General features: G+C 28.0%; 1 protein-coding gene and 1 non-coding gene across 3 annotated transcripts in view; one reads left to right on the forward strand and one right to left on the reverse strand.

Annotated features, from left to right (window-relative positions):
• The window catches only part of LOC142319580 (protein Wnt-6-like), a 118,688-nt gene that overhangs the window by 50,679 nt on the left and 40,507 nt on the right, over positions 1–27,502 (forward strand). For both annotated transcript variants that reach the window (XM_075357032.1, XM_075357033.1), the window contains exon 2: positions 16,689–16,909. In XM_075357032.1, coding sequence (XP_075213147.1) covers positions 16,689–16,909 — 221 coding nt within the window. The remainder of the gene's footprint in view (positions 1–16,688; positions 16,910–27,502) is intronic.
• Positions 6,101–6,172, reverse strand: TRNAP-CGG (transfer RNA proline (anticodon CGG)). Its single transcript has one exon. It is a non-coding gene; the product is annotated as a tRNA-Pro (tRNA).

The raw sequence follows: 27,502 nt of genomic DNA on the forward strand, positions 1-27,502 counted from the left end.
AATTAATATTAAAAAGTAATCTGAAAAGCTGAAATATTTTAAAAAACTTTTTTGTTTTATTTGTCAAAATCTACACACCAGTTTACATATATATAATGCAAGTCCAAAAGATTAGGTTAAACTTTGGTTAAGTTTTTTTTTTGTGTTGAGATGAATCAATAATCTATAAATCATGTTCATATAATTTACCGTAAAATTTAACACTTACGTCCTATATTTAGCGACGTATCAATATGATTTTGTTTTTAGTAGTAAATACCTGTAATAAAATACCTTATTCATCTCTTGACCTATAAAGTAAAATTATTATACTACGCATTAATAAGACGATTCACAAAGTTCAAATTTTATAACTTACATCATTAAAAAACACAAGTAAAGGTAATACGTTAATAAAGGATTATCATAAGTTTATAATGGAAGACGGTTATGGTAGTAGAGCGTTCTGAAGTAGGAATTTTATTTTCATCCCTCTCGTTTTAGAAAAGGTCTATTCCTAAATACACATGAAGAGACCTTATTTAAACAAGGCGTCAACCAAAGTCTTAAAGCTAAGTGGTTTGAAAATATTTAATGTTTTCACAGCATAAAATGGTAAGTAAACCTACCGGCACTCGGTGACTCTATAGTATTGTTTGTCTGTCTTTTGAAACACATATAAACTCTACGTTAATCTTAAATGAAAACGTGTTATATCCTAGTACGACCACTTAAATCGTAAACTATAACATAGCTAATTCTACATTGGTATTTTTTTCTTATGTAATTGAAATAAGTTTAAACTATTTTTATTTTAAAAGACGATCTTTGTGTAAAACTTCCTTACATAAATAAATGTATATGTGTATGAATACAAAGCAATGCTTGTAGAAGTTGCTTAGAATTTTAATAAGGTAATAAGAAAGAAAAAAATACAAATTCTAATCATAAATTTAACTTTAACATTTAATCAGTGATAATAATTAAGTATACTACAGAAAAACTATATATTATATAAAATCTATTATATTATTATTTTTTTATATTATTAATAAAAGTTATTTTATAATCTTTTTAGTGTTCAATAAAAGTTAAAAAAATAACAAACAAAAAACTGAAAACCTCATAAAGTAAATAATCTTATCTAAATTAATCCAATTAATATTGGATAAAAATCTACATATATTGGTATAAGTAGAATCTTAAATAGTAAATTAATAGCATTTGAGAAAAACTATTTAGTTGGAATTCTGTACCCAATAATAGAGTTTTATTATGTCTATTATTAATTTAAAGATAAAAAAAAATTATTTACCCTTTTTTTTTTCCAGAAAAAATTATAAAAGATGCTTGTATCCTGTTTAATCGAAAATAATTAGATAATTTTTGACAAAAGTCTATGATTCTGTTAAATAATTTGGATATTAGATTAAAAAAAACTTAACGTAAAATTTCACTTGCACATTACTCAAATATGCACTGTTTGTGTTTTTAACAAAAATAATTAAATTCAGTACCATTCTACGAATCAAAACAAATAATTTATTTTTCCCCTTAAAATTTGTCTAACAATTCGATACTTGGTGACTTGCTAACAAGTAGTTATAAAATGAAAAAAAAAAAATACATAATCCACCTGATTCCGGTAATAATTTTGAATCGTTTCATAAATCTTTAAATTTAAAAATTAAAAAAAAAAGTTAAACTTACAGTCTAGTCACAAAATATGACTGAATATGTTTCTAATAAATTAAATAACCAATTTAAAAAAAATAATAAACACAAAAGAAATGTTAGAATAGTATATATTACTAAATTCCTTCAATACCAACAAAAATTTTTGAAATATAACATTTTCCTCATTTTTCTCTTACTGACGCTATATATTTTTGAGTAATCCTAGCATCTTGAGGTTTCTAAATATTTCTTTAAAAACTGGAAAATACTTCAATAGGGAAAATTTTTAGACATCTTTTTACCTTCCATTTATTGTAGCACTTTTTCTCAAACATTCCAGTAATATTAATTTATTAAACCATTAACTCTAGATACGTTTAATTTTGAATAATTAACTATTCTATTAAGAACTTTATTACCTAATTATTTTTAATTTTCTCAATATATATATTGGTGTATGTATATGAATGTTTGTGTGTTTATGTACTTACTCCATCAACAAATATCGTGTTTCACTCACTCTTCCACGAGTTGAACTCACATTAGCAAAAATATTTACAAAAATTTGTCTCTATTATTTTCATCTTCGTTCATATCTGCCAACTGAAAATATTTCCTTGAATCATTCAGAATGTGTAATTTATACAAAAAATCTGTCGCAGCATGTGCGTCAGATGGGCGGATTTCCGGTTTTAGTTAACCTTAAATACGTACCCAAAACCCAGGTTTTTGCCTCTAATTACTGTTCCTGTGAACCGATTCGATTGAAAATCAATAATTTTATTTCTATTAGATTTACATTATCCTACCAAGTTTCATCAAAATTGGTTAAAAATTGCGCATATTAGAAGAAAGCTAAAAATGTACTCCAAAGTCCCTTTTTTGATCCTAACTCCGGTTCCTGTGAACCGATACGCTTGAAAGAACCCTATTTCCAATAGGTTATCCTATTTACAATACGATTTCCAGATTCTATTGAAATCCGCTAAAAATGAGTGTCTGGTAAAAACGTCACTCATACACTAAATTTGTTATAACGACACAGTAACTTTACAATCGGTTTAGCAAGATAATTGAAAAATAAGTAAATAACATCTATATTTGAACTAACATTAAGTAGTCACACACCCAGCGGCTGGTGATTTAACGATAACAACGAAATGAAAAAAATGAAATAGAAAAGCACTCCATGGTCACCTAATTGAAACGATAAGGCAAACCAAGAATATTTTTCCTTAGCAATCTTGAAAAATCACTGACCGTGTTATCCAATAAATTGACAGTCAAATAATTAGGGTGCCAATCCAAATGATTTTGACAACATAAGTTGACCAGAGCGATTTCCTGCCGAACGGTTCGCAAATTAAGATCATTATACACGAGGCTATTGCTTATGTACCAGGGTATGATTAGCATTTTTCGCAATATTTTTGTCTGGTAGCTTTCAAGTATTTCAATACTGGAATTGTACGCTGTACCCCACAATTAAAGCCCGTAAGTCCAAACAGGCATCAAAACTGATTTATAAATCAATAATTTACTTTCTACTGAAAGCCGAGATCTATGTCCTATCAGTCAGTACATGCTTTTAAACTTGAGTTCCAACTTTCATAGCCTTTTAGCTACAATCAACTTAATTTTTTCAAGGAATAATAATAATAATCAAATTAAACTTATGTACTTGAGTGTACATAAGAAAGTATGTACTTGATTACATAATAAGAAAGGGAGTCCGACAAGGATGTTTCCTATCCTATTCCTATTAGTTTTTAATCTTTACATAGAACTAGCAGTTAGTGATGTTAAAGAACAATTTAGATCCGGGGTCACAGTACAAGGTGAAAAGATAAAGATGCTACGATTTGCTGATGATATAGTAATTCTAGCTGAGAGTAAAAAGAATTTATAAGAAACAATGAACGGCATGGAAGAAGTCCTACGCAAGAATTACCGCATGAAAATAAACAAGAACAAAACGAAAGTTATGAAATGTAGTAAAAATAATAAAGATGGACCACTGAATGTGAAAAATAGGAAAAGATTATGAAGGTACAAGAATTTTGTTATTTGGGAAGTAGAATTACTAAAGATGGACGAAGCAGGTGCGATATAAAATGCCGAGTAGCACAGGCGAAACGAGTTTTCAGTCAGAAATATAATTTGTTTACACCAAAAATTAATTTAAACGTCAGGAAAAGATTTTTGAAAGTATATATTTGGAGCGTCGCTTTATATGGAAGTGAAACTTGGACGATCGCAGTACCTGAGAAGAAAATATTAGAAGCTTTTGAAATGCGGCCCTATAGGAGAGTGTTAAAAATCAGATGGGTGGATAAAGTGACAAATGAAGAGGTGTTGCGGCAAATCGATGAAGAAAGAAGCATTTGGAAAAATATAGTTAAAAGAAGAGACAGACTTATAGGCCACATATTAAGGCATTCTGGAATAGTCGCTTTAATATTAGAGGGTCAGGTAGAAGGAAAAATTGTGCAGGCAGGCAACGATTGGAATATGTAAAACGAATTGTTAGGGATGTGGGATATACGGGGTATACCGAAATGAAACGATTAGCATTAGATTGGGAATCTTGGAGAGCTGCATCAAACCAGTCAAATGACTGAAGACAAAAAAAAAACTTGATTGTAATAGTAGCAACAGCGGCTGTACTCTTACTGTTTTTATTATGCTATTCTTATGTACTCAGAAAAAAATTTATTTGTTTCATCCAGATGTCCGGCCTTTTTACAATAATTTATAAAACCTGGAATCTGTAAACCGATTTTAATAAATATAATTAAAATTATGTAACAAAAAGTAAACAAGTAGTATTTTAATAGTTGTTTTATTTGTTTACTTATCCTATCTATAATTACAACTCGATGTCGCACGGCAATACTTTTCAAATGAACAAAAATGATGGAAAACTAAATAATATATTTATATATATGTACGTGAGTAAAGTTAAAAGAGAAAAGAAGAATTTAAATTGATCTTTGTTTTTCTTAAATACGGAAAAAACTAGCCGAATATCACAAGAGGACAGGCAGCGAGACATACAGACAAAACATACGTATGCAGGTTACTTTCAATCATTCCACCCCCTCTTGTAAAGATGTAGCTAAAAAGGGGGGAGACTAGGTAATTGGTTTTGAGCTATAAAATGAGAAAAATAAACATAGGATCGTTGGAATAAACCACTTACTCATGTTTTAAGTATATTTTAACTTAGCAGGGTGCAATTCCCCACTCTGATTGATGAGATGAAGAACACGCTGCTGTATTTAAAAATAGATCTTTCATTAAAGTACCAACCTGAATTTGTAGCCTATGTTTATGCGTGCGTGTGTTTGTATGTGTGTGTTTTCAGTTTTAGACTTATCTTCTAGAGTACTTTCTTTTTTTTTTTTTGTACTGAGAAGGGAAAAAACGAACGTTTATGTAAATGATATGCAAAATTTCTTTCTCAAAATAAAAATTACGGCAAGTTAGTAAATATCTTAAAATTCCTGATGATTTACTTAGTGTAGATTATTTTTGAATATACAATGTGATTTGAGGTCATAGACCTTTATAAAAAGGTCAAATCATGTAAACGTTCCCTACGATTCAATTGTAACACGTCGAATGATTATTCGTAAAATTGAAATATGTATTTGCCGGTTTATTATTTTTTTTGTTTAAATATGAGACATTCATGAAAGGAAATAAGTACGTAAGCAAGTTTTCAGTTATTTGAATCACGTCTGTGAATGTATATATGAGAACACCTTTTTCGTTAAGACCTTCAAAGGATGATGCAAATATCACTTGACTTCTTTCTTCCCAGAATTTGATCGTATGTTCTAATTTAACATTTTTTTCTTCTTCAGACCACTTCCTATTACTGGGTTTTTTTGTGTTTTCACAGATATGTTCAAATTGTTTAAGAACATACCTTTTATTATAAATTATTGATTTTTTTCCTAAAAATTCTACTAGAAAAATATTTCAGTAAATTCTAATTTAAAATCTAACTAAATGTATTGCATTGTTAATAAAATATAATGAGTAGCTATATGAGTAACTATATTTTATAATTATATAAAATATAATTTTTATATTTTTTTTAAATTTTATAAAAAAAATTAAAATTTAAAACTATATAAAAAATAAACAGACACTATTTTGTGTAATGGGCATATTCATAAATTTTATGCTGTGTTTGTATATATACGTGTGCGTTATAAGTTTACGTTTCAATTTTTTATGGAGGTTATAGAAATGCTAAAAAATTGCTTTTTTTAATTTATGAACTGAATAATAATTGTTATATTTTTGTTTTATATATATATATTTTTTTTTTAATAATAGTATATTTCTCCCTTAATAAATTAAGCGAAATATTTTTAAATTATTTATAAATAGTGAATATTTAAAAAGTGAAAAAAATGTTGAAAAAAAAATTGGGCCTGTCCGGGATTTGAACCCGGGACCTCTCGCACCCGAAGCGAGAATCATACCCCTAGACCAACAGGCCATGAGAGTATATTTCCTAATAAATGCTATAAGAAGTTTACCTCTAAAGTAAATAGCATGCGTAAATATCGAGTAAATTGCTTTTATGTTTAAAAAATATATATTACTTATATTACATTTCATTATATTGTATAACCAACATTTTTTTTCAAAAATCAGTCAACAGTTTTATAATGGACAACCGTACTGTGAAAAATCCCATTCAAATAACTAAATTTATGCATGTTATATTCCATTAAAAAGAAATAATTTTTTAAAACCACAATTGTTCAGAGATTTTCGTTCTCATTACAAATATCGTTAAAGAAACTATCCTTGTTACATTTACATCGTTTTAACAACAATTACTAACATAATGTTTCGTTATATATATAAAATATAATATATATAATATATATATATATATATAATTATATATATATAAATTTTTTTTCGTTTATGCTTATCCCTTTAAATACATTTATTCTGAATGTTTAATGGAAGCTGATTATTTTTAATTATTTCATTTGATTCAAGAAAAAAGCAAGTAAAATATTAAACACTCATCGTCATGCTCTTTATCATACATACTCCTCATACTTAAAATACGCAAGCTTTAATAAACAATTCAAATTACCCGAATTTCTACCAGATACTTTTTTTTGTGTTATTTATAATAATTTTCATGTAGCCTAATTTAAAAAAAAAAATGAATTATTACTTATTTAATGATTATTTAAAAGAGGACAGAGTAACATAACAGTCAGGAATGCATGTTAAATCTGTGTCTATTCAATTTCATATTATTAAAAAAAAACTCATTATTAAATGATTTCACAAAAAAAAAAAAAAAAAAACTTATGAGTGCTATTTATGTACTACTTATGCTATTATTGATTATTATTTATGCTATTCATGGAGAAATGTATTACGACGAAAGCGGTATAATTCATTTAGTTTTTTAAAGTAGTAAATTCCTATAGCCATTCTTTTATCGGAAACTTTATAAATGTGTTTAGAACATCTTTTTAGGAAAGATATCTACTTTTTTTGCCAGATCATAATTTTTTTATTATTATTATTTTATTGAAATAAGTAACTCTGTTGACTATGCAGAAATTAAATGAAATTATTTGCTTTTTTATTTGTTACGAGATAGAAAAAATTATTCTGTTCTGTAATCAAGTATTTCGTAACTTTTACCGAAATCTTAACTTAATCTATAATTGTTTTACTTATTCAAAGTAAGTTTAAGACATTTCAAATAATCTAAAGGCCTGATTTGGTTTAGGTGAGTGAAATAGACCCTAGGAATTATAAATCAGCTAGACCATTTTTTTTTTTTTTTTGTTTTTCTACTTCAAGGACTCTACCTTTATAAATATTTTAGAACGACTTTATGAAAGGTACTAAAAGATGGGATAATTTATTTTGATTTATGCAGCCGACGTTTTTATTTTTTTTCTTCCTATTTAACTGATTTGAGTTTTACATTCTATCATTAGCTACTACCGAAAGGTTAGGAAGCTTTAAATAACCAAAATTATTTAAAATATCAAAGTTATTTATTGTTACTGTGGTAAAGGCCAGTTCCTTTTTAAATATAATTATTATAGATTACTGACTAATCATTGGTTGCTTAGTTAACATACTAACTTTAGCTGGACGTTATATAATAAAATAAAATGTCATAAGCATTCTACAGATTTAATACACTTGTTCATCATAATTTAATTAACATTATCTGGATTGATCAATAAAATAAATGGCAGTCGATTTTTAAAAGTAAAAACCTAATATTAGATTTATATGAATATTTCAATTGCATGTCTATTAATAAGTCTTTTAAACCGTATTTTCTCGTTATGAAGTAGCAGTAAAATATTGTAAAACTGCTTTTTGCACGTACGTTTCTAAATATTTACTCGCATACAGGAAATACAAACTTACAAATTAATTACTATAAGTAAGATAGTCGATGTTTAGCATATCCCAGTAATTTATAAATTTATTAATGAAAAAAACCTTTTTTTTCTAAATCTAGAACTATGTGAGAAACAGTTAAACTCCCCGAAAATAGCAAAATTATCAGTTTACAGTCATCAATTGTTTTTATTCATCATGGAAGGCACCTGGACTTTATATTGCCGTCAGTTTGTAAACAACAGCTTATGTTTATATTCTCTTTTTATTTGACTTATATGAGGTGAGAAGCGAACTTGAGCGTTTGGGAAATGTTTTTACATAATAAAGCAATTACGTTATATTCTTAAACTGCTGTTTTGCTTTGCCCTTTTTAAAAACAAGCGACACGCATCGGGGGGTTTCAAAGTTAGTACTTTTATTATTTAAGAAGATAAATATAAATTTAATTATAATATTTAAAATTTATTAACCGATTCAAATTAAATTTTAAAAATACACATATATGCCTTTCATTTTAGAAAAAATATTTTTTTAATAACTTCTTTTAAAGAATAGCCTTATAAATAATAATTAATCTGTAAACAGAAATCTTATCAATCAATAATATTTCTTGAAAAAATGAATAAATTTTTATTAAGAATTTCAATACGCATTTTTATTATAATTATTTAGTTATTTATTTTTTAGCTTCTTTGTAAAAGAAATATAAAATGAGCTTATTATTGACGAAATTTAAATTTAAAATAAAAAATGTATTAAATGCGTTGTTACTTTCATTAGATATATTAGAACCACCTAATTACTTCATGTATATATATATAATATATATATATATCTTATACATAAATGCGAAAGTTTGTGGATCTCTCTACCTAGCTGTTTGTTTGCAATAACATCACGAGAGAACCAACCGACCGATTACTTTAAAATGTTCAGAACATATTTGTGTTATTTCAGGGAAGGTTTTAAGTTATAAATCGAGGCCTTAACCCCCTTGGGGATTAATATATTAAAGATATTCATTAAAGGAACAAAAATTAACCCTTTTGCTTTATTATATTTCTGTCACCATGGCAACAGAAATATAATGAAGTAAATAACTAAGTTTTTTTTTTTAATGAATATTTGTAAAATATTTAATATTCTCACAACCATAAGGATAACGAACGCGTCGGAAGTCAAGACAGTCGAGCAAGCAAAGCGGTGAGAACTATATTAGTCATGACTGGCTAGTATGTCTATTCATTCTTCTAAAAATAAAGGTTAAAAAAATAGTAAAACATTTGAACATTTGGTAACATTTCAGTCGATGGAGTTAGAAAATATATTTTCAAAAATACTCAAAAATGATGATGCTGCTCCATGCAGTTGGTACACAACCTAACCGCATTCTTCACTAACTTCATCAATTTTACAGGAAAGCAAACAGCTGAAGCAGATAGTCTGGATAGTAGGTAGCAGTGATTATTCTCTGTAAAAATAACGGCTTTGAAACTGAATTCATGTCAAGTTTCCACTTTATCTAATCGCTCTGACACGCAAATTTGGCAGTAATGCTAATTTACATATCTATCAGCACAAAAAGTACTCCCATCCGGGAAAATAACATGTATTAAAAAACTTTCATAATCGTTTGTCTTGCTTAGCATAAACTTTGCATGCAATATACCGGGTTAGCCTAATGGTGAACGCGTCTTCACAAATTCGAGAATTCCAACAGTCAAATCCTAGTAAAGGCAGTTACTTTTATACGGATTTGAATTCAAGATCGTGGATACCGGTGTTCTTTGGTGATTGGGTTTCAGTTAACCACACATCTCAGAAATGGTCGACTGTACAATAATACATTTCACTTACACTCAAACATATCATCCTCATTCATCCTCTGAAGTAACACCTGGCGGTGATTACCGAAGGCTAAACAGGAAAAACAACTTTGTAAGCACAATACGTAGGCTACGGAACGATCAATCGAACTTAATTAAGTTATGATATTTTGCTGCAATAATCAATGCCCCATTTACTATCAACGAAACCATTTTTCCACCAAATTAACAAAATGCTACATCGTTAATAACCATTACTGGTACCATAAAATCCATAATTTTCTTCTTCATTACTAAAATATTACCTTCCGAGGTCTACTGAACGAAAAATTGCTAGGTGCTGAATATTTTATTTCTTTTATGAAAACCCTATACACTGGAAAAAAATCAAATTTAAAAAGCAGAACATGACTTTACGTTTTGCATCTCCTCACGTATTGGTTAATTTTATAAACCTAGAAAAAGAGAATGGGTGTATCCGTTTATCATAAAGGCGTTGTTGTGTTTTAGGCTGAGGGGTTAGTCGATGCGATTTAACCATTGATGATTCATACTAGCATTCTTGTAAGTTAAACAGGACAATAATGTACAGACACCAAATTCACCAGAATTCGTATTCTGGGGAATTCGTTTTCGGATTAATAAAAACAGAGAATATGAATCATTCAAATTTTAAAAGAGATCACAATATTAAGCTTTGTTCATTCCCCTTGTCCAAATTCATAACATCTTTTTTCATATATTTAATTTGAAAATAAGATAATTGTTTGCGGCAGAAACAACTCACGCAACAAATAGTTTTGAGATTCATTGATTTTTCATAAGAAACTATAAGTGAGGTTGAAGAAGTAATATTTGAAGATAAGGGATTCATCACTTTTTCTAGAAACATTCATCTTGGGAGTAAACAATATAAGAAATTTATTATATATTATTATATCTAAAATTAAATTTATTTTTAATTAAAATAACGATTAATTTGAATAATTTTTTAGGTGTAAAATAGTTTTTAGTAAAAAAAACAAACCCAGTTAACTAAATAATTAATTGAGACAAAAAATTAGATAATGAAATATAAACGATAAAAAAACAAGGAGTACGTTGGTAGATAGTAATATCTAATACACCAAATGTTAGAGAATTTTGATATCTAATTATTAAAATTACAGAAGGATGATTAAAGTATGAAAAAACATTGAAGGCGGACTGTACAAGTTAGAGATGTTTACGCTTAAAACAGATCTCCCCACATCAAACATCGATTAAGGAGATAAAATAAAAAAATTAAATAAAATTATTAAAAAAAAATTTGTATCAGTGTAGGCTATTTTTACGTTAACAAAGGATCAGAGAATTGAAAATCCAGAAAAATAAAATATACTTAATCTTTTATAATTTCAAAACCATAGTCTAACATTTAAAAATTTGAGAATTAATTATTTTAGTTATAATTTTGTCAAAGGAAGTGTAACGCAAAAGAGGGAGTAAAAAATAGTCTGTGAAAATAAGTAGTTAGAACAAAAAAGATATATAATTGATATGTGGGTTTTAAGGACGTATGTTGAGTTTCATGGAAACGAATACAGAAGTGTATTTCCAGATTCAAAAGACTGATTTTATAAATAAATTGTTTTTATTCACATACTGGAAGTAAGATTACAGCAAAAAAAAAAAAAAATTGCCCTTCAAATACGTTTGTGAAGAGGTTCTCCATCTTCGAAAACTGTCAAATTTCAACTTTCTGAGAAGTTAAAAGTACCTCTTTTTTCCGAAAGAAAAACTTTCTTCGGTATGATTACATGATTAATACTGTAACGGTGATAAAGTTTTCAGTACAAAATTATAAATGTTGCAAAACTAATAAAGTTAGTATTTCGGTTTTACTGGATAAAAGTATAAGTTGTTGCAGACGTAACTATCAAACATATGAAGCAGACGACTCGATGTCTGGTTAGACTAACAATTTAAAGACGTGTTGTTTACAGAGACATGACGCCAAGTTTTCTCATCTCGTCAAACGGTTGACCATTTGTTTGTGTACTGAAGCTCAGTACGTATAAACAAATCACGGTTTAATCTGTTTGGGGTGAGCGTATCCCCACAAAATATCAAAGTTTTTTTTTTCTAATATAACGGAAGTTTTGTTTTTTATGCTTAGTTAAATAATAAACATAGTAATACCTCCTAGTGTGATTTAAGAGATATACATTGCATAGTTGTGATGTGATATTTCTAAAAATAATCAATGAAGTGTTTTCATTCAGTTCAAATAATAAGGTATGAGTACTCGTTTATGAAACCGAATTTCATGCGGTTTTATAGATTCTGTTATGTGAGTGTGATGCTATTTTAACGGCTTCATTAAACCGCTAAGCTAAATTACAATTTATTATAGATGTTATACGTTTTATTCAAATAAAATACACTTACCATACCCCAATCATTTTAAAAATGTTGAAATTTTTTAGTTGCAGTCAGATAATTTAATTCTATACAACTTGCTGAATCACGGGTTATCAAAACAATAAACGATTCATTTTTCCAAGAAGTTGTATTTTAATACGTAATGTTACTACAAAATAAAACAATAATAAACAAACTGATTTTTTATTATTGTAATGAATAATGAAATAATTAAGATTATTATTAATTGTTATTCAAACATTAAATTAATTGACAAAAAAAGAAACATATTAACATTAACAAAGAAGTTATCTGTCGGTAGATTGAATTAACTTAAACTGAAAGAACGAAGTTTTTTTTTATAATTTTAATTAGATTAGAGAAATCTGGCAATAATAGTGCTAAATGTTCTGGTAGTATTCTCATAAATCTCTAAATTTATCTTTTTTTCCAGTCTAAAAATAAATAATCCCTATTAGAAAATTATTATTATCCTTACAAGTTTACTTACTTTTATTCTTATATATAAGAAAGAAGTATTACTATTAATGATTTATTAAATTATAAAAATTAGCTAAATTAAATTTTCACTGTTGTACACTATTATGGTAAAATGAAGTAAATAACACCATAAAATATCAACATTCTGTTTTAATTGAATTTAAATTGGTTTTTAAATAACCGTTTAATTTAACATCTACCAATGAGATAAAAATCTGTTGTAGACACCACATGATTCCTTGTGCGCCTATTAAATTACAGATTTTTTTTATTGTAAAGAATTTTTTCTTGTAAGATCCAAATATTTCATTAATTAAAAATTTATTTGGCTATAACTGTGGAACCAATAAAACTAAATACCATTTATGATATATCGTTGAAAAGCTCGCAATGAGAGTTTTTTACTGCAGTTAAGAAAAGTCCAAAATCTAAACTTTTTGGATTTTGGGCTTTTTTGGACAATTTTGGTTCAATCGATTGCAGTCAAAAGGGGAGGTGCACAACTAGATGTTACAACAGTCCTAAATCCAAAATTTCAACATCCTACGACTAATCGTTTTTGAGTTATGCGAGATACATACGCACATATGTACGTACGCATGGTGGTGATATGTACGTAGGATTCAAAAATCCTAATTTTGGATCACTTTGGAAATAAACCGTCGGCCAATAGTCAGATATACACAGATGAAAGTCATTGCCACTATTCTTAAAAATGAAGTTTATTATTTACGTACGTACAGACGTCACGTTGAAACTAGTCAAAGTGGATTCAGGGGTGGTCAAAATAGATATTTCCGTTGAAATCTGAAAACCAAATTATTCGCGATCACAATATTTCCTTTACTTCGTACAAGGAAGTAAGAATTATATCCCATTATTTGCCAAATGTCTGGAAAAATTATGATAATACAAATGTTCAATTCTATTGGATAAAACGGTAAAAAATAAATAAATAATTTAACTTCTGAGACGGGGGTTACTAAAACGTAACACTGTTATTAAGCGAGAGAATTGTACCCATCTTGAAATGGTTTCACTAAAGAAAACAAAAACAGTGAAAAATAAGTTTTTTACCCATAAAATTTTATTTTAAAGTTAACTCTTAACGTAAAATAGTTGAATCCTTTAACTGTATAGTTAATTCAAGAAATTTTGTCGTTCAAAGAAAAAAATATTACAAAATTCCAGTCGAAATGTAAAATTTTTTCGTTGTGAAATGTTAGAAAAAGTTACAACATTCTCATGATAGCTTTTTAAGAGCAAGAAAAATGAGAAGGTAACCTATTTTATAGCTCAGTGAAGTAAGCACAGGTTTTCAGTAGTGGCATTACCCCACCGCGTCGTATGTTTAAGTGATTGATAAATCAACAGTTCCATTAAAGAAAATTGGTCTTGAACACCTAAACTGGAGAGAGTACCCCTTTCTGCGACGCCTGGCTGGTTTAATTGAAATCCAACAACCGAATGGAAATTTTAATCTGCCCAATAAATACTGACCTGTTCACTTGCCCAGATAGCTTGAAACAGGCCCATACGATCAGATAATCTTATCAAGCCGAGTTTTTCGTCAAAAATTTGGTTACGCATGATCTCACAGAATTACAACTCCCCTTCCAGGTCGTCCTCCTTCAAAACATGCAACAGTTTGGGTTGTATGGAAAAAATGAAGTTTATTATTAAACTACCACAAAAACTTTCTAGGCAATAGTAGTCTCTGAGCCGCACATCGTGTAGACCTTTTTTAAACTGTTGATACATGCCATATCTATTCTTGTCTCATTTTCCGTCTTCGTTTGACATCATAGGATTTCAAATTGAATCCATTAGTTACTGCACCCAATTTCTCAAACGCGTAAAATTTTTAGGTGTGTTGGTGGGGAAGTACTAAACTTTTCTACCCATGCTGTGGGCATTCGCTAGGCGTTTTCAGTTTTCTAATATTGTTTGAAAATCCACTTTCCTTCTTTATTTCAGTTTCCTGCCATCGTTCACAATACCTGTAAAAAAATGCCTGTATTACGATATCGTAGGCCAGCAGTCAGATATACACAAATGAAAGTCATTGCAACTATTCTTAAAATGAATTTGCATAGAAAAAAACAGCAAATCCATTACTTCCCATCGAATATTAGGAAATAGCAATTCTTCAATGCCTTCTCAACCACTCATCCGAATATTTAAAAATGTAATACAATGAATCCCTTATCACACCACATTTAACTGGTTAAATCACCAATACACAATTGATACATTACCTGTTTTTATTTTAAGCCATTTCTTAGGTGATTTCATGCTGATATCGAATATTTTGTTAAAACTGGATACGGAAACGATTTAAATCCATTTAATATGATGCGGCTTATTCGAGTGACTTCCATCGTCTGACATCCAAATCGTATATGAACATTGGTCTGTCATTTTCCGAATTCATGTTTCTTACCGATCTTTATTTGCTAATATCAGTTAGATCGGCAGATTTCAGCACCGTAGTTTTCATAATGTTTTGTTTGTACAACTACTCCTTCGGCCTCCGGAGGCCGGCTGTACAGCCAGCCTCCGTGGCGTGAGTGATAGCTCCTCGACCTTTCATTCGGGGGTCCCGGTCAGGCATGGCATTCTCACACACGCTAAAAATCATTCATCTCATCCACTGAAGCGATACCTAACGGTGGACGCGGAGGTTAAACAAATCTGAAAGAGCTATTTCTCGGCTGCGAGTACGTATCTACAATTTTATTTTTTCTCTTTATAATGCAGAAAAAATGTTTAACAAACCAGAAAACTCTCTCATCGAATTCTCAGAGTTTCTGGTTAAACGATAAATGTGATCCTTCCCTCTAACCCCAAAAATTCTCTTATTAACTTTTCAGAAAGCTTTGAAATTCTGATACAACTGACCGAACTACTTTATCTTCAAATACTTCAATGACACCTTCGGATAATTCTTAGATTATCAAAATGAGATTTCTATCAGTCTCCGTTATCCAGAAATTTATTAATACGATTTTCTGAAATTTTATTATTTAAGAAGGCTTCTCATTTAACCTTTATATATTTCGAATGAATTATCTTAAAAACTGGACTCAAACTCATCCTCGATAACACTCATGCTTTGATTGGCGACCAATTATTCTAGTGTTGAAGGTCAATGAATGCCTTTTCTAGTGTCTTTTCATACTCGGAAAGGATATAGCTCTGTTTGTTACTATGCTAATTAAATTTTTCCTTGAAAGATTGGTCAAATGCTCTAATAGTGATGCTAAAGTTACAATTTTTTCAACATATTTCTGTGTTCTTGTTGAAGGTAGAGGTGGCTAGATGGCATTATTAATCTTTTTTAGATCTTGAGAAAGAATATCATTCTAATTAAAGTTACTTTTACTGAAATTTTTATTTTTTTATCCACTAACTTAATTTATTTTATATGATAAACCTCAACATATTAAAATCCAAAATCAAATAATCCATTCGTTTAACTTATTATACTCTTACTTACGCTCTTTAGAGGTCATCATTTTTACTTCTTCATGTAAATCTTCTTCGGATATTTTAAAGATATTTTAGAGTCGCTTCTAAAGCATCTAAAATCAGTCTCTTTTAACAGTTAAAAAATTAAAAACATTGTTCTACATTCCTAGAGCTTCCTACAGGTAACAACTTAATTTAGGTACTTCGATTTAAAAAAAAAATAATAATAATTTAATATTGTTTATTTTAAGCATTAATAATAATTATTAATACATTTTAATGAAAAATATTTTGCCAGACTATGCTAAAATTAAAATCGATTTTAATTATTTTGGTTTTGGTTTTTTTTGTTAAAGAAAGAATAAAAAATTCTTCAATTTTATGATTTACGCATTTTTTTATTCATTTTAGGGCTGTCGGTAGTCAAGTGGTTATGGATCCAACTTTGATATGTAAGAAAACGAGAAGGCTGAGGGGAAAAGTAGCTGATATATGTAAAAATGAGCCGGCCCTTCTAAAAGAAATTTCTAGAGGAATACAACTTGGAACAAAAGAGTGTCAATTTCAGTTCCGTGATCGCAGGTGGAACTGTACCACAGCTAGACGAAGTCTTAAGAAAGTTTTATTGAGAGGTAAGAATTTCATATTAAAATATTAGAAAAATAATGCTGTCAAGGCTTAAATTATATGTATTTTATTACTGTACGAATTGTCAATTTTTGTTTTTGTAACCGTTTTTGTCAAATGAAATATCAAACCTCGTTTATTAATTAATGAGTAATGCACAATAAAAAAAAAAAAAACTAAGATAATGCATAAACCCGAAAAGCTTTATCAGACAGTTTAGCGGTTATACGAGTATGTTGTCCGTGGATAAACTATAATTACGACAGTTTAAATTGAATTCAAAATTTTTTTTAAATCTGTTTAAAATGTATTTCATACAGTAGGTTTTGGAGACCAATAAACGACGGAAAATATTATTTTTGTTACTTTTTTAAAAATAAAAAGTTTCTTTGGTTGATTGAGAGATTGAAATTTTTACAAATGTAAAAAATGTTTGTAAAATGTTTTTCTTTTTCTACCCAAAACAATCTTTATTTCTAAAAGATAAAACTTTTTCTTGGATTGATTGAGTGATACGCACTTTACGGGTACGAACAATTCTTATAGTTGTTACCTTTAAAAATTGTTGAGAGATACAAATTACACCTATTACGGCTGTTATAAGTGTGCTTAATTTATTGCTTCACTATTGGTTATTTAGTGAGAAAAATATAAGTAAAAAACGAACAAGGAACACCATAGGTGCAATGTTGTATTTTTACAAACAAAAAAAAAAAATACCTTAAAAAATAACAGATACAAAATTGAAAACTTATTTTTTGAATTACATTATTCACAAGTCATTTAAGAAAATTAGTAAATTTGTCGTGAATATAAAAAAGAGAATTTTCGCTCTTTTTGCGAAATCTTTATAATTTTACTAAAACTGCTAAAAAAATATGTATGTAAAATTTATTGTTTAACCACACAAAATTTGAGATTTAATTATACTTTATTATGCTATCAAACAATGAACCGAAACAGTTTTATCTTTATAAACAAAAAAACTTTAAAAATAAAATATATACAATCATCGGTAAAATATTTTTGTATTTATAATAAAACTAGAAAATATTATTTTAAAGTTTTTCTTCTCATTCGGAAATAACTTTGGCGACAGTATTTAATGTAAATAATTTTTGTAAGAAATCTTTTATTTAAACAGTAAATATTTAAAAATAAACTACAGATAAAAAGAGTATTATCAATTTGAAAGATTTAAACATTTATCAGAAATTATTTTTACCAAAAAATATAATTTTTTCCTTACCTTGCGGTACTAAAATTAAAATGAAATAAGAGGTAAAAGTACGTATTTATCTCTCTCTCTCTCTCTCTCTCTCTCTCTCTCTCTCTCTCTCTCTCACTCTCTCTCTCTCTCTCTCAGTGTGTGTGTGTGTGTGTGTGTGTAAAGTATGCGCAAATATTCTACCTATATTTTTGAAATAATAAAAAATTATTTATTCCACAGAAAGTAAAATTTAAACTTAATTTATATCATTCTACAAAGCTCAATAAAATTACTGCATGATAAAAGTGCATTAAGTAACAGTGAACTAAGTAACAGTTACTAGATGACCTTCAAAATGCAGGACATAACATGATTTTTTTGTAGTAACAACAATTTTTATTACCGTTTCAACTTTACAATCCGTTAAAAAATACCATTAAATTATGACCAACGACGAATAATACACGACCTAACCTAACGTCTACATGCATTTTACATGTGACATCGTTCGTTTTTTCTTAATATACATAGCTATAAATAATGGGTCATATAACAAATCTCAACAACTAAATAAAAAATCTTTTGTAAAATGTGTTGATCAGTGTATAATGTCATAGTAAATTATTTGGTTTTTATTTTTAAAAATAATATAAGTTTGTGTTTTTTATTATAATTTTCTTTTTACTTATATTTGTCGCATTATTTCTTTGACGTTTGGTTTGAAGCTTATTAACTTTGTACACTGAAAAAAAAATAGAGGGTTGTAATTTTATTTCTAAATTACTTTTCTGTCACACGTGCTGTTTCATATTATTAAAGAAAGTTGTCTTTAGAAAAACAGGAAGATGACTAAAGAAAGGTATTCTTTTTACCGCTTTTTAATCTAACTCAAACTAATCTAAAGCTTACTTGGAAAGGGCAAAAATGTTTTGTAAAAATATCCCTTGTTAAATGTATTATAACAAATTTTTCCACATTATTTTTTGGAAAATTTGGGTGATTTTCCGACTACAGGTCTTCCAGCTATCGACTACTACTCAAGTGTTAACTATATTTCTCAAGCGACCCTATGAGTGTAAGAAGTACAAATTTAAAAAATAGTCGTACTTTTTGTCGGTCTTGAGCTTTTTAAAGATACTTTTAGTAATGAAATGGAATTTTATAAGTTAATATAAACGTAACCGGAAAATAAAATCCTCAAAGTAACTAATTTAAAATAATGTTAAAACATCCAGGTTCGTATTTCAAATATCGTATTTCCACATGGTATCGTTTTTCACGCGTATTTCCATATCGTATTTCATTCATTATTCTTTTATCTGTAAGCCATTGATTATATTTCATTTCTTTTAATTACACATCTCAGGAATAGTCGACCTGAAACTGTATAAGACTACACATCATTCATACATATGAATACATGATTCATACATATTATCCTCATTTATCCTCTGAAGAATAAATGATAAATTTTTCTCTTTAGTTTCCTGAACCACCGTAAGGTGGTTCAGGAAACTAAACAGAAAAAGAGAGAGCACTGATTACATTCATCGTTTTATTACTTAACGTGTATTCAAAAAATTAGTCAAATTTTCCTTAAATGAAATTTAAACGTACAAAAAATGCTAAACATTTTTTTCATTGTATTAATGAAAGAAAGTCAATTTTATGATGTTCAACTGGCGATTATTTTTTTTTTTAATTTTCAGCCATTATTTAAATAACCTGTATTTCATTTTTCAATAATTATTATTATTTTTTTTTTTAAATAATAACACCGGTATAATTATTTTGATAAATAATCTTAGAAAATATTTAATTAAAAAAAAAAGATTTTTTTCGTCAAAGATGAAATGAGATTTGTAAATAAGTATTTTGCATATGTAAGGGTGATGTGTACAGTAATTTTACCATAAAATTATTATCTGGTGCCTAGTTTTATAAGCAACAGCCCACATTCTGTTGATATTACGAGTTCGTTACAGTGTCATTAGCATCATTCAGAGATGCTTCCTTTTTCCTGTTTAGCCTCCGGACCAACCACCAAAGAACACCGGTATCCACGAATACTAGATCGTGGATACCGGTGTTCTTTGGTGGTCGGGTTTCAATTAACATACATCTCAAAAATGTTCGACCTGAGACTGTACAAGACTACACTTCACTTACACACATACATATCATGTTCATTCATCCTCTGAAGTAATACCTGAGGTAATTCCCGGAGGCTAAACAGGAAAAGGAAGAGATGCTAATGTAATAATCACATGACGAGTTTGAAGTATAATTTATTCCCCGATGTAAAAATCCGACGTGGACACCACATGACGACTTCCTTATACGCCTATTAAATTACATATATTTTTTATTACATTTTGTTTTTTTTTTTTGTTATTATTGAATTATTATTTGTTGTAAAAATTATTTTACAATTGCAGGTTAATAATTATTAATAAATCAATAAATTTAAATTAAAAAAAAGGAATTATCGCCGATGTGCCTTCCCCTTTTAAGACCCAAGTATTTCATTAATTAAAGTTTTATTGGGCTCTATAACTCTGGAACCAACCAAAATAAGTATTACTTATTACATATCGTTGAAAATGCTTCAATGAGGGCTTGTTACTGCAGTTAAGAAAAAGTCAAAAATCTAAACTTTTTGGATTTTGAGCTTTTTTGGACACTTTTGGTTCATTTGATTGCAATAAAAAGGGAGGTGCGCAACTAGATGTTACCACAATCAAAAATCCAAAATTTCAACATTCTACGGCTAATCGTTTTTGAGTTATGCGAGATACATACGTACTTACATACATACATACATACGTACTCACAGACGTCACGCCGAAACTAGTCAAAATGCGTTCAGGAATTGTCAAAATGGATATTTCCGATGAAATTAGAAAACCAGTATTTTTCACTATTACAATATTTCCTTGTACCGTTCAAGAAAATAATAATAGTAAAATTAATGTGTCAGTTTTATAAACTTGTAAAAGTAACCATTTCGAATTGAAATTACTTGAAAATATAATAGGCAGGAAGGAAAAATTATCGATCTACGGAATGCCCAAAAAAATGGGAGGGAAAAATGCGGAAAATCTACCACCGTATACATATATTTTTTTGTATATTCTCATGAATGTAAAATTGATAAATATTTGTAAGAGATTAAATTATAATGGTATTTCCCTTTAGTTTTCTTTCAACTTTTTGAAGCTAAATATAATTTTATAAGTTAGGAGGAAAAAGATTAAGAAATAAAATAATACTATCTGCCTTTATTCTCGTTATTATAAAATGGGTTATTAAGCATCAAAACTGATCGGAAAAATATAATGCTACTATATTTGCCTGTTTTATTTAAAAACAGTAGAATTAAAAATGTATTTCTAATTTAAATTTTTCCATTCGTAGAGTATAATTAGTTAGAATTATGAAATAAGCATTAGTAATATCCTTTGGCAGAATAATTATTATCAATAATGCTAATGGTACTGTGTTAATTCAAAATACATGTTTTACATGTTACGTAATTCAGTTTTATTATTGTTTAAAAAATAACTTTTTTAAAAATATTTTGACCAATGTATACATTTCTGCATTTCTGCACTTAAACCGATATAAACTGTACAGAAAAAAAAGGTGCTCGTTTTATAAACATAATGAATTTTAGGTACTAATAAATTAGTACTTACATTACATAAGTTATGGGCATAAAATCGTTTGTTTATTTATGTTTTTAGAAGTCGGTTTCTAAAACGTAGGAAAATAAATAAACGTGGCATTTAAGAATGTATACACAACTTTTTATGCAAGAATCTATATCAATTAGAATTTTAATGGCCTTACTTAATGTATCAGTTGTATGTGTTAAAGATACATTATTACCCTTTTTCAAACGGATAAGAGAAACGCAATACTAATCTTATTTCTTTAATCCAATTTGTAAAAGTCCTCTAAGCTTAGAGAAGCAATTTGCTGAGTTTTTATTTATTTTTTATTTTTTTATTAATTTACAAAATCAGAAAACGAAGAAATTAAATTAAGTGGAGTCACTGGACGTCTAGAAACCGGTCTAAAAGGAATTCTTTCTTTCACGTATTACCTGTTCATCATGTTATAGTATTCCCAGCAAATAACATTGTTTGAAAACAGTAAAAATGATAAAAATAACAAATTTAAGTTGAGTTTTTATGGTTATAGATTTAAATGTAATCTATTTTTGATAAAAAAGTGTGTTTTTTAAATATAGCTCTTAAAAATTTATTTTAGATACTGAATTCCACTAGTTCTCACTGTTACTTGGTATTTTGTTTTATATCATGTTTATGTTTTACGAGCAAATTATATAAGATTAAAATAATTATTTTGAATATACCATAACACGGTTATATCCATAATTTAACTACCTAATTTCCTAGTATATGGATAGAAGTTAAAATTTAGCCTTTTTCCAGAAATACAGAATTGTTCTTTGCTGTTCGAAGAAAAAACAACTCTCTTGACAATATTTTGAGTCATTTAGTAAAACTATTTTAAAATTTCTTCTTTACCTATTTAAAGAAATATTAAGGATTATTTCCATCCAGATAACATCTCATTTTGAAAAAATGAATAAACATTTTTAATTTGATCGGTTGAAACAAAAAAACAAAAAAAAAAAACAGAATTGTATAATTGCAATTTTTAGGGATGGGAGTTTAATACTTATAATCAGGTGATATATAAGTATATCTTGAGTCCCGTAACCATACAATTATGGGCAATCAAACCTTCTGATAATAAGTTCCATTTTCAAGAATAACAAACATCCAGTGTCAGGCTTTTCAAGGAAAGAAAGGATTAAAATAGTTCTCCGTTGCCGTTCTCAGTGAGCCAAATATTATATAATGTTGCTTATCAGCATGCCAATTTTACTGACATATCAGACATATTAACACTTTCTCTCGGTCTATTGCAAGGACAATCTGTTTAGTAAACATCATTCCTTTCAAATAAAACCATGACCAGCGTCTTTTATACCTGAGGAGCATTATATATCATAACTTTAAGAAACGCGGTTAAATACTGAATAAAACAACAAATCAGTTAACCAGCTTTCTAATCTGAAATGACGCGTTAAATAATATTAACTGCTTTACCAGAGCTAGGGAAATCCATTTGATATGGTAAAAATACTTTGCTAACTCTAATAAGGAATTAATTTTAAAAAATAAATAAATAGATAAAAATTATCAGGTCTATAAACTGGATCAGAAGAAATTTAATACAAGTCCACATTAGAAAGATATATTAAAGTCTTAACGTTTGATAAGGATTACAATTTCCCACAGTAGTAATATCTCATTTAGAGAAATTCATCTTATATTAGATATAGTTTTCCCTCAATTATTTAAAAATTTGGTAGCATCAGCATTCGGTTTATATATAAATAATGTAATTATTTCCTTGAAAGTAAGTCATTTGGTATAGAAAAAAAAAATTATATCGCACTGATGAGGACATATATAAATTTTTTTAAACAATTTTAAAGGTGTAAATTCTATTTCATTGTGCTCCTCTTATCTTAAAAATATAACTATCTTGGTATAAGGTCAAATTTTTGACAATCATCACTTTTTCCACCTACCATATATTACTCGTACAAGCAGTAGAGGAAGTAAAATTTAATTAATTACTTATTAATATGTATACTTTATAAAAGCATAAATTGAAAACTATTTTTCAACTAAAATATGTTATTCAAAAAGAAATGCTATCAAAAAAATAATAAAATTACATATTAATTAATTTGCAGTTTCATATAAATCAGAAACTATTTTTAAGTTCTATGGAAAACAAGAAAAAAATATTTTAGGTTAAAAAAATCAGTTAATTATGTATAAAATTGTATTTAGAACTATCATCTTCATGCTTTCATACTCATTCTTCCATCCAGATATTAGTGAAATGTAAAGCATAGATTTTCTGTATTAACCGTTAACAGAGATAAATATACGCAGAATTCATATATTTTACATTACTTCTGATAGTACTTGTTTTTTCCTTGTGTTTGAATTTGATATTAATGACATAAAGGTACGAGGAGGAATTTGTGAAGAGCAATTTTATTTCGTTCGATAAACAGTCCAGGAATTATATTTTAGCTCTTGGATAGAAATACAAATCGGTGTTTCAATTACCAACCTTTTAAGTACACAAATAAAGATTTTTATAAAATATTTTTCAGGTGTTACTCCTGGAGTAACACGAAACATGGAATACATGAAACTCCAACTCCAAAAGATTAGTAGGTGGCTCGAAAAGAAACAATAACTAAAATAACCCTTCTCAGGAATAAAAATAAATCATTTTAAACTTACCAAAAGAAATGAGAAGTGAAGTAATTTTCCGTTCCCTCAATACCGAGTTGAATACAACTTATTGTTACAAATCAGTACTCCATGTAAACAGAAGTATACTTTCTTTCCAAGAGTAAGAAAGTACCTATTGAAACAAAATAACTCATTCCGTACGATAACAATTTTCTGATGTATAGAATAAGATTTAATCTTTTACTTCATTCTTTCAGTTTTTAAAAGGTATTATATTATTAACTTTTAGTCTGATAATTTTAATAAAATCATTTTTAATCTAGTAATTTCTTGTTATCTGTTGTATTTCTTATGTGAATTTTGTAAGATGAAGACTCTACCAAAAATAAAACCGTAATATTAGTGTCATAACCGTCATATTTACTAGTGCAGGTAGTAGTCATTGGTAACGAAAATAACATAACAATTTTCAAGAATAATAAGCATTCCATAACAGGTTTATTTAGGCATATTACTAGAGGAGTGAAGTGGCTTCCCGTTTTCTTCTTCGCGGAATCAAAAAATTTTTTAAATTTTATTAAATTTCTACTTTTTAAATGATTTGTTTTTATTTTTTTTCATTAGAATTAACTAATAATTTAGGTTAGAGTGCTCAGTTTTTATTACTTCACAAAAAAAACTCTTTGTTATTTAAATACAGCATCTTAATTGTTTCTCCTCTTTAGTTAAAACAATGTATTTAACATACTATTTCACAGTAGAAACGGTATGAAATGTACGAATAGTATATTAATTATATATATTATTTTACGCTATCTCAGTCAATAGTATGGCTGAACAGAACGAAGGTGCCATTTGTGTGCCACCTTCGTTCCCATATGGGCACCAAAATGCCCATATCATGGGCATTTTGATGGCTATGAAATGTTAAATCCATCCGTTTCTGAAAACTCATTTAGTCATTAAAAACACTGTTATTTAGATTCTAAAGTACACTAAAAGCGTAACAGTAAGATAAAAAGCACATTATCTTTACGTTTAATGAGATTTCAGAAATATGATCTTTTCATTTCGTATTTCTGATAGTTTTAAATTTTTAATTTATCTTTTCAACTCGTAAAATATGAAAAATTACGCAAGATTAATTAACTATTAAAAATAAAGTAACACATTTCAAAAGAATATAAATGTAAGAAATTATTAATTAAAGTATTTGTACCACTATTAGTATCATTTTACTGCGAATCAAGAAAACGAAAAACTAACCATTTAAATACAAATTAACGAACTTATCAAAAGTAAAATTATTGTTAAAAGAACAGATGTACTTCTGAAAGAACCAAAACGTCTAACAAGTGGTTGTATAGCGGGATTTTGTTCCAAAAAATAAAAATGGAATGAAATTTAAAAAAAACAACAAACAAAAAAGGTTTCTGTAGGAATGAAAAAAACTAGCATAGTTAGAAAAGCACAAACGAATGTTATAAATCTCAGCAGCCGGCCTCTTGCAATTATCAGCATTCTCCTTCTCTAAAGCCAGTCACCAATCCTGCACTCGGAATGGCTTTTTGATGTGAGCTTTTTTAAATGCGAATTTTATCGTCGTAAATCGCGTTCAATTATCTATAAATGCGGCCGCTGCCCCATACATTGTTCCTGCATAATTCGTGGCTATGGAAAAAGAGCTTTGAAAAATAACCTGGTCTCCTCTTTCTTTCTTATTTTATTTACTGTTCTTCATCTTCTTCGTTCTTTTTATTTTTCTTCTTCTTCTTTTATTGACACAACTAGAATGGTATGAAAAGTAACAAGTGCTGTTCGCGCTACACATTTACGTTATCAGGTACAGAACATTGGCGAAAAGCTTTTGCCCGAGTATCTGGTGCATTCCAACGCTTCGTCTATCAAACAAGATGAAAGTAAGTAGAGAGATATAAGACTAAAACTTAATTTTTATAGTAATGAATAAGTAGAGAACATTTATACAATTTTTGTCACCGTTGCTTGTAGTTCTGCTTTTAAACTGATTTATAAATATTTTTTTTTAATGCGTAAAAAATTGAAAGTTAATTTTAATATTGTTCGAGAGTAGTTGTTCATCTGTAAGCTAAATAAAGGTGGTACAACAAATCTATTGCCTGCTTAATTTTGGTATAATATCAGTTGTTATTACAAAGCCGTATAAAAGAATATTTGTCGTACCATGCTACATCCGAAAATGTTTAAACTTGAAAAATTACCTGAGTTAATTTATTCCAATTGAATGTAGCATGGATTAGGGCAAAGACTTACTTGAACCAAAAAATTACCTTTATATATATATATATATATATATATATATATATATATATATATATATAAACTGAGATAGAGTGAGAGAGAGAAAGAAAAAAAGAAAGACTAATAAACAGTTGTTTTTATATATTTTCAAAAAACTAAATAAATAAAATTAAGACGAAGACGGGTCATTAATAAAGTATTAAATTTAAGTTCCACAGAAATAAAAAAAATCTATTGGAAATCGACTATCACCTGCAAAAGGTTAAAATAATTATGTCCCTTAAGAACCCTACAAAACGTTTAAAATATGTGTAAGTAAAAAAACTAAATACATTCTAAAAATAAATAATTTAATCACTTTTAAAAAGTATGATCCGAGAAAAATTACCTAATTTTATATATTATCTGATAATAAGTCCAGATATTTCATTAACCATATTGTATTTATATTACTTTTTTCGGAAAATAACTGTCATAATCTTCTGTTCCTGAATTTAACAATTGTAATTGCCTTGTGTTCCTACCTCGCAAACATCTTTCATTTTCAAGCAAGGGAGAAAATTTTCAGGAGTTCGGGTTCTCTGTAATCACATCTCTTAACATCAGTATATCTATACTTCACCGTAGTGTGAAGGGAGATATACGATCATACCAATTTCTATTTAAATAGAAAAAAGATAAAGAATAGAAAATAGAAAATGATAAAAAGAGACAAATCCTTAGAAATTAAATCCATAGTTACATCAAACCCTTTCAAACTTTTCAGCGTTTGATCGATGCTACTTGGTGTT

Source organism: Lycorma delicatula, chromosome 2 (assembly GCF_047948215.1).
Source record: "Lycorma delicatula isolate Av1 chromosome 2, ASM4794821v1, whole genome shotgun sequence".
Lineage (NCBI taxonomy): Eukaryota > Metazoa > Arthropoda > Insecta > Hemiptera > Fulgoridae > Lycorma > Lycorma delicatula.